At 39.6% G+C, this 14,246-nt stretch overlaps 1 protein-coding gene across 1 annotated transcript in view; it reads right to left on the bottom strand.

The window, feature by feature from the left end:
* The window catches only part of ZBTB11 (zinc finger and BTB domain containing 11), a 31,426-nt gene extending 17,617 nt beyond the window's left edge, over nucleotides 1–13,809 (bottom strand). The window contains exons 1-3 of the mRNA XM_032350331.1: nucleotides 13,272–13,809; nucleotides 5,723–5,958; nucleotides 4,768–4,999 (exon numbers count right to left, since the gene is read on the bottom strand). Coding sequence (XP_032206222.1) covers nucleotides 4,768–4,999; nucleotides 5,723–5,958; nucleotides 13,272–13,581 — 778 coding nt within the window. The 5' untranslated portion in view covers nucleotides 13,582–13,809. The remainder of the gene's footprint in view (nucleotides 1–4,767; nucleotides 5,000–5,722; nucleotides 5,959–13,271) is intronic.
* Between the last annotated feature and the right edge of the window lie 437 nt (nucleotides 13,810–14,246).

The raw sequence follows: 14,246 nt of genomic DNA, 5'->3' as shown, positions 1-14,246 counted from the left end.
ATAGGCAAATGAATCACATTGATTAATATTCTAAAGCACCTCTGTCAATAACTGATAGATCAAGCACACAAAATAATCAGTAAAGAATTAACAAGCCACAATATATTGAATGTTGGTTCCAAATGAAAAGACTCACATTCTATTCAAGTAAATTGAAGCTTATAAAAATAGACCATATGTAGGGTTAAAAGCAACAAATCTACAGTACTAAAGGGAAACTTACAGCCTTGATGCTTACAACAGAAAGTCAGGAAGGCTGGGAGCTAATGAGTGAAAAGCATTATACTTAACAGTCAAAAAAAATAGTAACGGGGCTCCTGTCTGGCTTAGTCAGCAGAGCATGTGACTCTTGATCTTATGGTTCTAAGTGTGAGTCCCACACTGGGTGTACAGTTTACTTTAAAAAATAAAGACAGTGACACTCAAATACAGTAAAAGGCAGATTAATGAAGGGAAATCAGTAAAAGAAAATAAAAGTTGTTCCCTTATTTTTTTAAACAATTTTTTGTTTTTTAAGGACTTTATTTACTTATTTTAGAGGGAGAAGGAGCACATGCAAGCAGGTGAGGGGCAAAAGGGGACAGAGAGGGACAAGCAAACTCTGAACTGAGCATGAAGCCCAACGTGGGGGTTGCTCTCATGACCTTGAGATCATGACCTGAGCCAAAATCAAGAGGCCACTGCTTAACTTGACTGAGCCACCCAGGTGACCCAACAGCTATTCTTTGAACGGTGTGTCAAGAAGAATTAGTCAGAACTTGGTAAGAGGCAAAAAAAGATTACCAGGTACTAAGAGCAGTGTTGAAGATGCACCACTGATTTAATGCTATTGACTAGACTATTTTACAACTCTGTAAAAAGTAACTTACAGAAAAATGATAAAAATGCAAATGAGGGGATGGCTCAATAGGTTGATGTTCAGCTTTTGGTTTTGGTCAGGTCATTATCTCAGGGTTGTGAGACAGAGTCCTGCATTAGGCTCCAAGCTTAGCAGGGAGTCTGGTTGAGATTTTCCATCTCCCTCTCCCTCTGTCCTCCCCTCCCCCAATTTTTCGCCTGCTCGCTCTCTCTCAAAATAAATAAATCTTAAAGAAACAAAGTTTGAGTAACTCTCTAACCATTAAATATGCCAGATAAGTAGTTAAAAATCTTCCCTCCAACTCCAGCATAAGCCCAGGCAATTTTATCCACCATTCTACCAAACATTCAAGAAAAAATAATGCTAATCCACAGTATATTTCAGAGTATCTAAAAATTGGAGGGAGCATACATTTTATAAGACTAGACCAACTCAGAGTGCCTGGGTGGCTCAGTCGTTGGGCATCTGCCTTCAGCTCCACTCATGAAGCCAAGGTCCTGGGATCGAGTCTCACACTGGGCTCCCTGCATGGCAGGAAGTCTGCTTCTCCCTCTGACCCTCCCTGCTCTTATGCTCTCTTGTTCATTCTCTCTCAAATAAAATTATTAAAATCTTAAAAAAAAAAAGACTAGAGCAACTCAGATATCAAACTATGAAACTGTGAAAAAGAAGAGTTACTTGTGAATATACATGCAAGTATTCTAGGCAACATTAGCAAACCAAACAGCAATTTATACAAAAGCTGGTAATAATATGACCAACCCGGATTTATTTCAAGAACAAAAAAACTGGCTTAACAGAAAATCCATGTAATTTCCTACATTAACAGAAGGGTAAGAATACAGGCAGTTTCAATAAATACAGAAAAAATACGTGGTAAGTCAATACTGCTGGAGGAGGTCATCAAAAAGATTTGACTTCCAGCTGACCCTCAAGCTGGATGGACCCAGACAAGTGGAGGACTCCACCACTCCCGTTTCTGAAATGTGTTTCACTTGCCTTCTCTGTTCCCAGAAGTTGCCCCCAAAATACATCTTTGAGATAGAAACTTGGTATTGAGGCCCTCTGGGCTGGGTACCTGACTGAACCCACTTAAAGCCTCCTGAGTACATGACGGAACACTGTTAAGGCCTCTATATAAACTTCTAAGATTCTGCACAGAGATCTACTCATCCTGCAGCTGCCCCAGACAATCCTCATAAGTACTGGCTCCCTGTGCAGATTATACCTGGGAACCTCCTCAGAGAATTACAAACCAGCACCCATTTTAGAGGGAATATCCTTAATGTTAAAACGGTAAAGGGTTATCTATTTAAAACATTTACCAAGTCATATACTTTGTGGTAAAAAAGCACCTTCTTTAGAAATGGAAATGAGATAAGTAAACCCCCTATCATTTCTATTCAATTGGTTTTTTGAGGTCCTGGACAGCACTTTAAAGCAAGAGAAAAGTTTGCAAAATACAAAACCTGGAAAGGTAGAAACAAAACCAACACTATTGGCAGATAATTTGTTTCTTTATATGGAAAATTCCGAAGAATCTATAGGTAAATGACTAAATGACTAAGAGAATTTAGCAGTATTACTATATACAAAATATACACCCAAAATAAATCTGAAATTATATAATTTTAAGAAATAAATACAATAGTTTCAAAACATATAAAGTATCTTGGAGTAATCCTACAAAAGGTGTTTGAGATTGTTAGGGATAACTCTAAAACTTTATTAATTCAATGTAATCTCTATCAAAATACACTATTCGGTGTATAAACTGACAAGCTGCTTTTAGTTTTTATGGAGCAAAGGGTTATGAAACGAAGACCCACCTGAATAATAAATGTGGGAGACTCCCCTTACTATTGTAAGGGTAACGTAATTAAGACAAGTGAAAATAGTGTATGGAAAGACAACCGATAGACTAGAAGAAAGCCTAGAATCAGCACCAAACTCCTGGGACTGTTTTGTTAAGAGAATCTGAATGGTGAACTGACAAGGAGGATGGCGTCTTCACTGGAGGGCTCTGAGAGAAGCGATGATTAAAACAGGAAAAAAATGAAATCAAACACCTATTTCACACCAACAAAAATAAACTGCAAACAGATTAAAACTTAAATATGAAAGAAAAACTATGAAAATTTTAAGAAGAAAATCTATGAACATGTCTTTATGACAGTACAGAAAAATTTTTTACAAGCATAAACAAAGGAAAACACAAATTAATTCAACTACATTAATTGGGTAATTTAAAAAGATGTACATTTTATCTTTTTATACTGTACATGTTTTATATTCCTTACCTAATATTAAACAAAATAAAAACCATCTATTTTGCCTATTGAATTACATTATATGTGCTGCACAATATATAAAAATAAGCATATAGGATGAAAAACAAATGAGGTATTTCATTGGAATTTTACGATGCTGTATTGCAGTTAATTGGGGCAAACACTTCATTCGCTAAGCTGCTGAGAAACTGAAAAAGAACACTTCATATACCTCTCTTCCTGCTTAAGATGCATAAAAGACAGGGGAAAAAATCCCAAAGCTAACTTATTTCAAAAGACTACATCTGTGATGAGTTTTATTATTCAGATGGCCCAGTATAAGACATATTTTCTCCTAAGTCATCGAACCCAGAAAAAAGAAAATATCGCTAATCTAAAATGTAACGCAATTCTATGCTCCATGAAAAGCTTTGCTCACCATTGTATCCCCAGAGCCTAGGCTGGTTCCTCACACACAGCAGATGCTTAATAAGTATTTTTTTTTAAATAATTAAACATAGTTACAGCAAAGAAAAAAATACACGTTATTTGTCTTCCCAGAATAAGTGATTTTTAAAAGCATGAGTAGGGGTGCCTGGCTGGCTCTGTGGATACAGCATGCAACCCTTACTCTTGGGGTCATAAGTTTGAGCTCCATATTGGGTGTGAAGTCTACTTTAAATTAAAAAAAAAAAAAAAAAAATATATATATATATATATATATATATATACACACACACATATATATATATGGTAGAAAAGGACCAGTGGGTTAACTAAGTTAAGTATTTATATACCTGGATAAAGTCACTTTTTTGTTTCGGAAAAGGAAAATAATATTTTACACAGTGATGTCAGTAATTCAGTAATCAGGAGTTACAGTAAGTTAATATTATGAAAAAATGTATAAATAAGGTTACCTATTTTAATTCTTCCTAAATTTTCATTTGTTGACTCCTAAGCCAATATATAAGTTCTAGTGGGCCAAAAGAAAGTCAAATTATTCATTTACAATAACAATAAAAGCAAAGAAAAAAGCCAGACCTAGAATTTTGATTAATGTATATTAACAGCTTGATTATTCAAACTAATGAATTCTAATAATCTTTAAAAATAAGAAAAAACAGACTTACAAAGGTGCTCTACTATTACATGTTCCACAACATAAGATACAGGAGGTTAATTCTTTTAACAGTCAATTTTTAAATAACATATTCACTTAGTGTAATGTAACACTGATGCAGTTATGGATCTCTCTCAAACTGTTTTTAGCTATGTTAATCTCAGAAATTTTTCTGCTACTACATTTGTCTCACCAAAGAGGTAGTGATAGAAAATGACAGCCTTTTCTATAACCCTACCTTGGAAACTTTGCTAAAAGTAAAGACTTTTTAAATTCGGCTTAGTGTACTACTATAGGTGGGCTTCTCCCACTGCAGCATAAATCCTGAGTTTCTAAGACACACACACCTTCTTCCAGTAGGTACTTACACACACACACACACACACACACACACACACACACACACGCACACACACACACACACACACACACACACACACACACACACACACACACACACCACTTCTTCCAGTAGGTACTTATAAACAAAAGCAAGAGTATTAGAAAATTCTTACCAGAAAGATCCACCACTGCCTCATGACTGGAAACAGCTCCTTTCTCAATAAAAAGATCTCGAAAATATTCACTATTAGCTGACAAAACAGATTTATGAGCTTTGTACTCTTCTCCCTCAATTAACAAAGTAACATCACAGAACTGGTTGGAGAGTCTCTGTTCGTTGAGCTGTTTTAAGACAGCCTGACAATGTTTTGGAGAAGAACGTTTCACCACTCCTTTGGTGTCAACCTATCAAAATAAGTTTAAGACCAAGAGTTGTATTATATATCATTTGTATCTCTACCTTTAACAGAATTTAAAACATGACATGTTATTCACTTTTAAAGACTCCATTAATTAATATGAAGAAAAGAGTGAGATGTTCTTTATTATCTATATATTTAAATAAAAATTAAATATTTATTCTCTATATATTCAAATATCTATATATTTAAAAATATTTATTATCTATATATTTAAATAGGTCATTCTCACTATTTTCTGCTGTGTTCATTCTACTTGACCCAGTGGAAACCTGCATCTCACTTCTTGCTGCCTTTTCTTACCAGTCAGAAACTTCATGATGTATAAAGTGATTGCAGGTAAAAAAGAAAGGCCTAGCCAGTTTAATTTTACCTTGTTTCACGACCTAGAGACTGCTTCCAGAAATGTATTCTGTCTACCTGTACCAATATACCATTTAAAAAGACAGGAAGAATGATTAACAACAAACCAAGGAACTTCTGAAGAGAAGAAACAACAGGAATATTTGATTAATGAAAAAGCAGTATTAGCATACTTTTAGTGTATGTAACAAGAGAGTGCATTACCCGAGACATTAAGTGCATTACTTAAATTTCCAACCTCAGTGCCATAGGTCAAGCCATTTCAGTACTTTAAGAAAAAAATTTACCAAGACTATAAATACTAATATATTACAGATGTTAAAGGTAGATGGAAATTTCCACTTACAAAAACAAGTTCATGTTTCGATACTGGCTTCTTTTTTGCAGGCTTGGAGGCTGTAGTTGGAGGTGAAGTAAAATTGCTCAGATCATCTTCTGATTCATTACTTTCTTCTCCAGATTCAAGATCTAGTCCCAATTCTTCCAGCATTTCTGAAGTATCTGATATTGGACGGGAGCGATCTAGTTTCTCCTGGCATTTGCTACACTGTTTAATGTAATCTTTCACTTGCTTTAATATGCCTATAATAAATATAAGAATAAAAAGTCAAATTTAATGCTGTTCTCATTTGAAAATTGAAAATTATTTATTGTCAGTTATGTGTACTGATATATGTTTGAGTGCATACGTCCAGACACACACATGTCCCATAAAGTATGTAAAAGTGATTTTTTTAGGACATAAAGTACATTTTTTTCATAGATGTAAGGTTATAAATGATGGTTTGTTTCTATGCTTATTTTTGTTTATTCCTAGTTATTCACTTCCCCACCATAAAAGATGATTACGAAACAGTGCCCATTTCCATGTGCAACTCATTCATGCTAAAGAACTACATGAAAATGCCAATATAACCTTCACGAACAGTAATATAATGTGGTTACCTTTCCACCCTACTAACATCAGGCCTGACCATGCAATTTGCTTTGGTCAATGGAATATGGATAAATATAATGTGTGCCACATCTCAGAAGCTTTAAAAGGCACGGTTTCCCTCCAGGGCTCTGATCTTTGTCTCCTCTCTCAAATGACGGCATTTTCCAGATAAATGCCATCCTTTAGAGCCCAAATTGACAGAGCCTGAAAAAGACAGGTGGAGTCAACTGCAACCTGAACTACAACCACAACTTGCGAGGAAAGTATAAAATAAATCTCATTTTTGAAAGCTTATGAGATTTTAGGGCTGTATGAAAAAACAGCATAAACAATCTAACAAAAGTTAGATTGTATACAGACCACTCACAAAACCCTATTCTGAATTTCAACTTCTAGCTCAGCATGTTGGGGTAGGGGTAAGGAGCAGGGAGGAACACCACTTGTAAAATAAGACCAATTAATTTCCATCCTACAAATGAGAAAATGAAGCTCTAGGAGGTTAAGAAACATGTCCAAAGTCAAATGCTAAACTAAATTGCACAACTAGACCTCCAAAATCCCTATGATTTTCAGTATATTATGCTAATTTACATAGGAAGACATTTGTCCATCACTATGACAGAAAATTCTCTTCCCCACAATCCCAAGTAAAACGTAAATGAAAGACTCATTAATAAGCTAAAATGATATAGACAGTGAATTCCTGAAAAGAAGTTCAAGATGTCAAATTATAACATGGTTTCTTGTACTTTCAACCTTCAGATAATATTCAAGCAATATTTCTCAAATTGTATTATGTCCCAGGGCACCTGGATGGCTCAGTTAGTTACGTGGTTGCCTTTGGGTCAGGTCATGATCTCAGCATCCTGGAATTGAGCCCCATATCGGGCTCCCTACTTGGCAGGGAGTCTGCTTCTCCCTCCCGCTCTCCCTGCTTATTATGACAGCTCAATCTCTCTGTCAAATAAATAAATAAAATCTTAAAAAAAAAAAAAAGTCCCATACTTACTTAAAAATATACACTGGACTAATAAATTCAGAAAATTATACTCTCATTTTACATGCACATAATAGGTATCATCATATTCAAACCTCTGAGAGTTCTATAGTGAAAAATATGTTTAATAAGAATTTGCCAAATGTATTCGTTTAAAGACCCCCTTCCCCCAACCCAAAAGATAACAGGAAATAATGGGTTAGGGTTAAATAAAACTTCCATAAAAAGTGAATTTGCATGTGCACATTTAGAGGACAATATACATTCCAACATCTGAAAATGCTTAAGTCTATACCAGTATGAGGTATGTAGCGAGCAGATTAAAAAAAATGATGAAAAGTCTAGAGGGATATATATATATTTTACATACAATTAAGAGTAAATGGAGGAGCGCCTGGGTGGCTCAGTGGGTTAAAGCCTCTGCCTTCATCTCAGGTCATGATTCTAGGGTCCTAGGATTGAGCCCCACATGGGGCTCTCTGCTCATCAAGGAGCCTGCTTCCCCCTCTCTCTATGCCCGCTGCTCTGCCTACTTATGATCTCTCTGTCAAATAAATAAATAAAATATTTTTAAAAAAAAAGAATAGAAGACATGTAAGAGAATATATCTATTTTTTAAGATTTTATTTATTTGTGAGAGAGAGAAAGAGAGACCGCATGTACCCATGTACAGGCCATGGGGCTGAGGGGGAGGAAAAGGGACAAGCAGACTCAGCATTGAGCAAGAAGCCTGATGTAGGGCTCGATCCCAAAAATCTGAGCTTGTGACATGAGCCAAAATCAAGAGTTGGAAACTTAACTGACTGAGCCACCTAAGCTTCCTGAGAATATGTATTTCGAAGTAAAAAACAAAAACCGTGGAAATTTCCATGTTCACAATGAACAAAGAAGGCATTTTTTCCCTAATTAATTTTGTCTGTATTTCCAAACATTTTATGATTCTACACAGTTCAATATATTCTGCATACAGCATAAGTCTGATTACACTATAAACTGGTTGAGTTCAAATGGTATCGGAGAAACTACAAATGAAGCATTTGAAAAGGATGAAAATAATAAAATCTGCAGGAAAAAATTATTGATTATGATAGTCTAACAATTGTCTTGAAAGGGACCTGGTATGTTTCAAATCCTTTCATCTGAGTGTTAATGTTTTGATGGGATCATCTTAAAGTTATCTTTACAGATTCTGAAACCTGACCTCTTTAGTTAATCCAGAATTGATTAAACTGAAAGACTGACTCAAGTTAACCACTAAAAGGCATCAAGGTATAAATGTAGTTAATTTACTACATTACTGCAAAGGGTTGAAACTACTTATGCAACAAAATCTGAATCCACTAACTAGCTCTGTGACCATGGCCAAGTTGCTAAACCTCTCTATGCCTTTGTGTCATCAGCTGTAAAATGGGATAACAATAAGGTGCTGCTGTGATTGTTAATATTTATAAAACTCTTTGAACAATATATGACACATAGTTACTACATAAGTATTTGTTAAATACAGTAATAATCACTGATCAACCTCTATGGTACTAAAAAACAAAACAAAAAACAAAACAAAAACCGAAAACCCACATAAAACACCAAGTTACCATTAAAAGATTCTTCACTGAGCACAGAATAAAACAAAACAAAACAAAACAAAAACAAAACAAAACAAAACAAAAAAAAAACCACACCAAAAAAAACAAAGATGAAAGACCTTAGTGGGTAGTTGTCTAATAAAACAACTTGAGAAACAGTTTCTTTAGAGCAGGATTCTCAACCTCAGCAGGGTTGACATTTTGGGCCAAGATCATTCTTGTTGGTTGTGGGGAGGGGTGCAAAGGTCTGTGCTGTCCATTCTTATTCTAGGAAGTTTAGGAGCATTCCTGACCTCTCCTCAACTACATGTCAACAGCAACACCTCAACCACCACCACCATCACCCCCACTTATGACAACCAAAATTGTCTCCAGACACAGCCAGACGTCCCCTGAGAGGCAAAATCGTCCCTGGGTTGAGAACCAATGCTTTAGAGATCTATTTGCCTGAACAATCTGCTCCTGTTAGCTGTTCAAGAACCTCCTTCCCTGTCAGTTTTGGATACAGTGACCACCCCCAGTTCGGGGGTTCCCACTTCTAGCTCCATACGTTTTAGTTCTTCCTTCTTTGTTTTCTTCAAAGAGGTTACAATGGCTAGTTATACCTAATATTTACAAAGACCCAGTTTTTGGTGGGTTTTCTAGAGATTACAACCTCCTCTTCTAGGCTAAATAACAGTGGAATCCATTTATCCCATAGTTTAAACAAAAATAATGCTTTTGGAAGCATTTCACTGTAAATTCCCTACCCATCAGCATCTGACTGAGGCAAGGGAGAGAATCATTTATTTTGAAACTGCACCACATAATTCAATACAGGATAAAATAAGAGGATGTGTTTGCGGCAGGGGGGTGGGAGGGGGACAAGAATATTTATTAACATTTTACATCCCAAAATGTGCTGTATGTAAATGTCAGGCACTCTCCTTCTCTCTCAAGTTTTTCAACTATGCTCAAAGGAGGAAAATTGCTACAAACCTGCCTGAGCACTAGAGTATAACTTATGATGGCAGCATTCCGAAAAAGCAAAATATATAATGAATCTCAGTAAACTGTCCTTGATACAACTTCTGGGGGAATGACTCTGGATAGTTCTTTTTTTGGCACCTACATTGATCAAATCTTAAGCTTTCAGATAAACAGATACAACCATGGCTCTAGAATATGTATATTTTGAGTGGAAACAAGTAAACAACCCAAGTGTTCATGTATTAAATATCAAAATGAAGAGCTATTAAAAAAAAACTTTTTAAAATGAAAATCTAATAATGGGAGGCAAACTTCTCTGATGCTTATTATGAATTATTATTTTTTCTTTTTTAAAAGTAAATTATGCCCAATGTGTGGTCTGAACTCATGACCCTGCGATCAAGAGTCCAATGCTCTATGGACTGAACCAGGTAGGTTCTCCAAATTCTTAAAGGAAGAAATACTAAAATAATAAGTAACGAGATCATCAAATAACAAAAACTCATTAATGTTAAAATAGCATTTTATGAAAAATCACTATTTTCCCAAACAAAACAAAATTAGTAAGAAAAGGGGTACTACTTTACATTTTTGAAAATCTTCTTAATGTGTGGCTCAACAGAAGACAGATCATCATATTTGCTTCTGCATTCAATTTAATACCATATATCATATGTCATGGAGCCTCTGGAAAACTCCACTGTATACCTGGGAGACAATGAGTAAAAAAGGCAAATAATGCCTTAGAATTATCATTAAAATAATTGACTTTGTGGATCCTCTGAAAGGATCTCAGGGCCTCCCTTGCCAGGGGTTTAGTACCATAAGTACTGTACTTCAAGAATAGCTACCTAGTTGCTTAAGGACTTTTAATTTTACAAATGTATACAAATAACAAATGTATCTCTTTCATTTTTCAATTAAACGTAAACATGGTCTCAGTTTTTTTGCCTAAGACACTGCACATCAAAAACCAAACAACCCCTGCCGCCCCACCAAACTTCATTCGCTATCATTCAAAGATAACAAATTCAGGGAAGGGCATTTTTTTTTTAAAGATTTTATTTATTTAAGAGAGGGAGAGAGTGGGCGACAGAGAACAAGCACGGGGAGCTGCAGAGGAAGAGAGAGAAGCAGGGAGCCAGATGCTGGACTCCATCCTAGGACCCCAAGATCATGACCTGATCGAAAGGCATATGCTTAATCGACTGAGCCACCCAGAGGTCCTGGGAAGGAAAATTATTAATACTAAACTCTTACAGCACCATATTAACAGTGGTTAAGAGTGTGAAATTACAAAGGTAACTGCAGGACCTCTGACATATAACCTCCTGGTGCTTTTAGTTTTCTCACCTGTAAAATAGAGCTATAAATGTTTCCACCTTACAAGGTTTTATCAAGAGTAAAGGAGTGAAAAACAAACTAAGAGCTCAGAGCTACACCTGATATAAAAATCTGATCAAGCTTACTTTAAGCTGTAATTGTCATTTTTTAAAAAAATATTTTATTTACTTATTTGACAAAGCGAGTGAGATCACAAGTAGGCAGAGAGGCAGGCAGAGAGAGAGGTGGGGAAGCAGGCTTCCCGCTGAGCAGAGAGCCTGATGTGGGGCTCGATCCCAGGAACCTGAGATCATGACCCGAGCCGAAGGCAGAGAGGCTCAACCCAGTGCGCCACCCAGGCACCCCTATAACTATCATTTTTAACATGTCATAAAGTATTTAAAAAAATTTTTTTTTAAGTGGTTTCTACAATCCAAGGTGGGGCTTGAACTTACCACCCAGAGATCAAGAATCAGATGCTTCTTGGACTGAACTAGTCAGGCACCCCAAGATGTCATAAAGTATGAAACCTGAAACATTTGCTCAAGAAAACCAGGTCTGACCAAACCAGCCCTAACAAAATGCAATTACTCCGTATTCACCCTTCAAAATTTTTTCCCTTTAGAGGAGTTTCATTCAAATATTGGTTTAAAATAGAAAATAAATGACGGGAAAACTCTTAAGAAGACAAGAGCTGGACCGTTTTTGAAAACACGAAAGAACTCTAAGGAACAAAAAGAAGGACCACCCATTAGTTTCTTACTAATGATGACATTGTTCATTGATGACAAAGCTCATTAACCGAAAAGAACTTCAGAAAGTACTGAGTAGGGGCGCCTGGGTGGCTCAGTGGGTTAAGCTGCTGCCTTCGGCTCAGGTCATGATCTCAGGGTCCTGGGATCGAGTCCCGCATCGGGCTCTCTGCTCAGCAGGGAGCCTGCTTCCCCCCCCCTCTCTCTCTGCCTGCCTCTTCATCTACTTGTGATTTTCTCTGTCAAATAAATAAAATCTTTAAAAGAAAAAAAAAAAAAAAGAAAGTACTGAGTAGTCCAGTTTCTTTGCTCACAGATAAGGAACCAAGACTCCTAACTTCTCCTGAGCCATAAGGAGAGTGAGAGGCTGATTCCTTCCAGACATAACCGCTCATCAGGGCCTGCAAATCTTTCACGGATTCTAACTGAACAGTGTCCACGTAAATGAATGCAAATCAACTTTGTGGACAGTGAGAGAGGTAAAGACCCTTGCCTGGTTCCCAAGGAGTCAGGATAAACTTGAGCGCAGTTATTTCCTGACTATTACAAACGGAGTAACCGTATCTCTTCTGGGTATACACAGTGCCTCGGAGTTTCCAAAGAGCTTTTCACAGTATCAGAGGGCAGGACATGAAAACATTCAGAATGCAGGCTGGTATCCTTGACATTGAGTCCTCGCCTCATAATCGAACTTGCAGACGGCTGTTCCCACACAGTCCCTTCCGATCACCTCTGCGCACAACGGCCTGACTGCTTATTTACGCCGCAGTAGCACGGTTTGAGGAATACGCGCAGGCAGGTCCAGAGAACCTCAAAACCGCAGGCCGAACCCCAGCGGAAACGGCTGGAGCAAACAGCCCTGGCTTGGGGCGGACCGTCCCTCCCCCAGACCATCAGCACTACAGGGTTTCAGGAGGCGCGACGCACCGCTCCGCAGCGCCGCCGACCCCGCGGTCGAGAAGCCTCCCGGGAGGGCGGGAGCCGCCGCCTCCTGCGCAGCCGAAGGAGGCGGGCCCGCCGCCGCCGCCCGCACCGCCCGGCCCCTCCGGGCGGCTGGCCCGGCCCCCGGGGAAGCCCCCTTCGCCCCACCCCGGGCCAGGGCCCGCCCCCAGCTTCCCAGGCCTCCTTCCTGTGGGAAGTACGGCTCCTTTCGCGTCCCCCACCCTCTCGGCTCCGCCTGGCAGCCGCTCCGCCGGCGAGCGCAGGTTGGCCCGGCGAGGGGCGTCTGGGACCCCCAAACTCGCTCGTGCACGAAGAGGCCCGCCTCTGCCAGCGGGCCTTGCCTGGGCAACAAGCCGCCGCCCGCCCCCTCGCCACGGGCGAGGTCCTACCTCGCCACCAGTAAGTCTTGGACAAGTCGTGCCAGGTCTGATGCCGGGTGTGGTGAGTGCCGCCGGGGCCCAGGTGCGCCGCCTCGATGAGCCCCCGGCGCCGCTCGGGCTGCAGCACCACCTCCAGCTCCGCGAAGGTCTTGCGGTGCCGCTGCCGCCGCTGGTAGTACAGAGTCCCACCGCGCACCACGTAGCAGGCAGCTGCCTTGCGGATTTTACGCTTGACATTGCCCTCGGTGCCCGGCGCATACGGCTCACGCTCGTTTGTCAGGTAGCGAAGAATGGCCCGGTAGCTTTCCTCGCTTGACATCGCTGACGGCGGCTCCCTGAGGGCGCCTGTCAGTGGTGGGGGAGGAAGACGGGGCACTAGCTCCGGGCGGATGCAACAGCGGCGGTGGCACTGTAGGGAGGAACGGCTGTATCAGTGGTGAGTGCTCTTCGACGGCGCCCGCAGCGCGAAGGGAGAACCGACGAATTGGTAACCAGGGGGAACTGCACTTCTCCAGCGCGCGGGATCCGCAGGCGACTGACAAAATGGCTGCTGCACCACCGGAAGTGACGTGATCAAGGGCAGTGGGTGCGGGGACTGAGTCCTGATTGGAGCGCACTGGCTTTCTAGCTTGAAGAAGCCGACCGAGTGACGTGAGGACTGCGGGCGGACATTTTGGAAGCGGGTAGGCCCTTCCTGGGAGACTAAAGTGGCTTCGAGCAGACATCTTAAGTCCTGGCAGTTTCCCCTTTTATTTTTCCCCTTTCCCATGCTCTGAGCACGTGTAGGAGTTGGTGGGCTGTTGTTATCTTGTCCGAGGTACTCTGAGATATAGACGAGTCTGTTTTTGCCCCGCCTACCTTCTGAGATCCCCCGACAACAGGAAAGCATCAGATTTTAAGGCTTTTAGTGAAATGTAAGCCTATGGACGCCAAGACCAAAGACAGCCCATTCACATGTAAAGGAATTATCAGTTAACGTTTAAA

The sequence above is a fragment of the Mustela erminea genome, chromosome 1, assembly GCF_009829155.1.
Source record: "Mustela erminea isolate mMusErm1 chromosome 1, mMusErm1.Pri, whole genome shotgun sequence".
NCBI lineage: Eukaryota > Metazoa > Chordata > Mammalia > Carnivora > Mustelidae > Mustela > Mustela erminea.
Note: the sequence above shows the minus strand (reverse complement) of the source record. Positions and strands in the feature narration are given on the sequence as shown.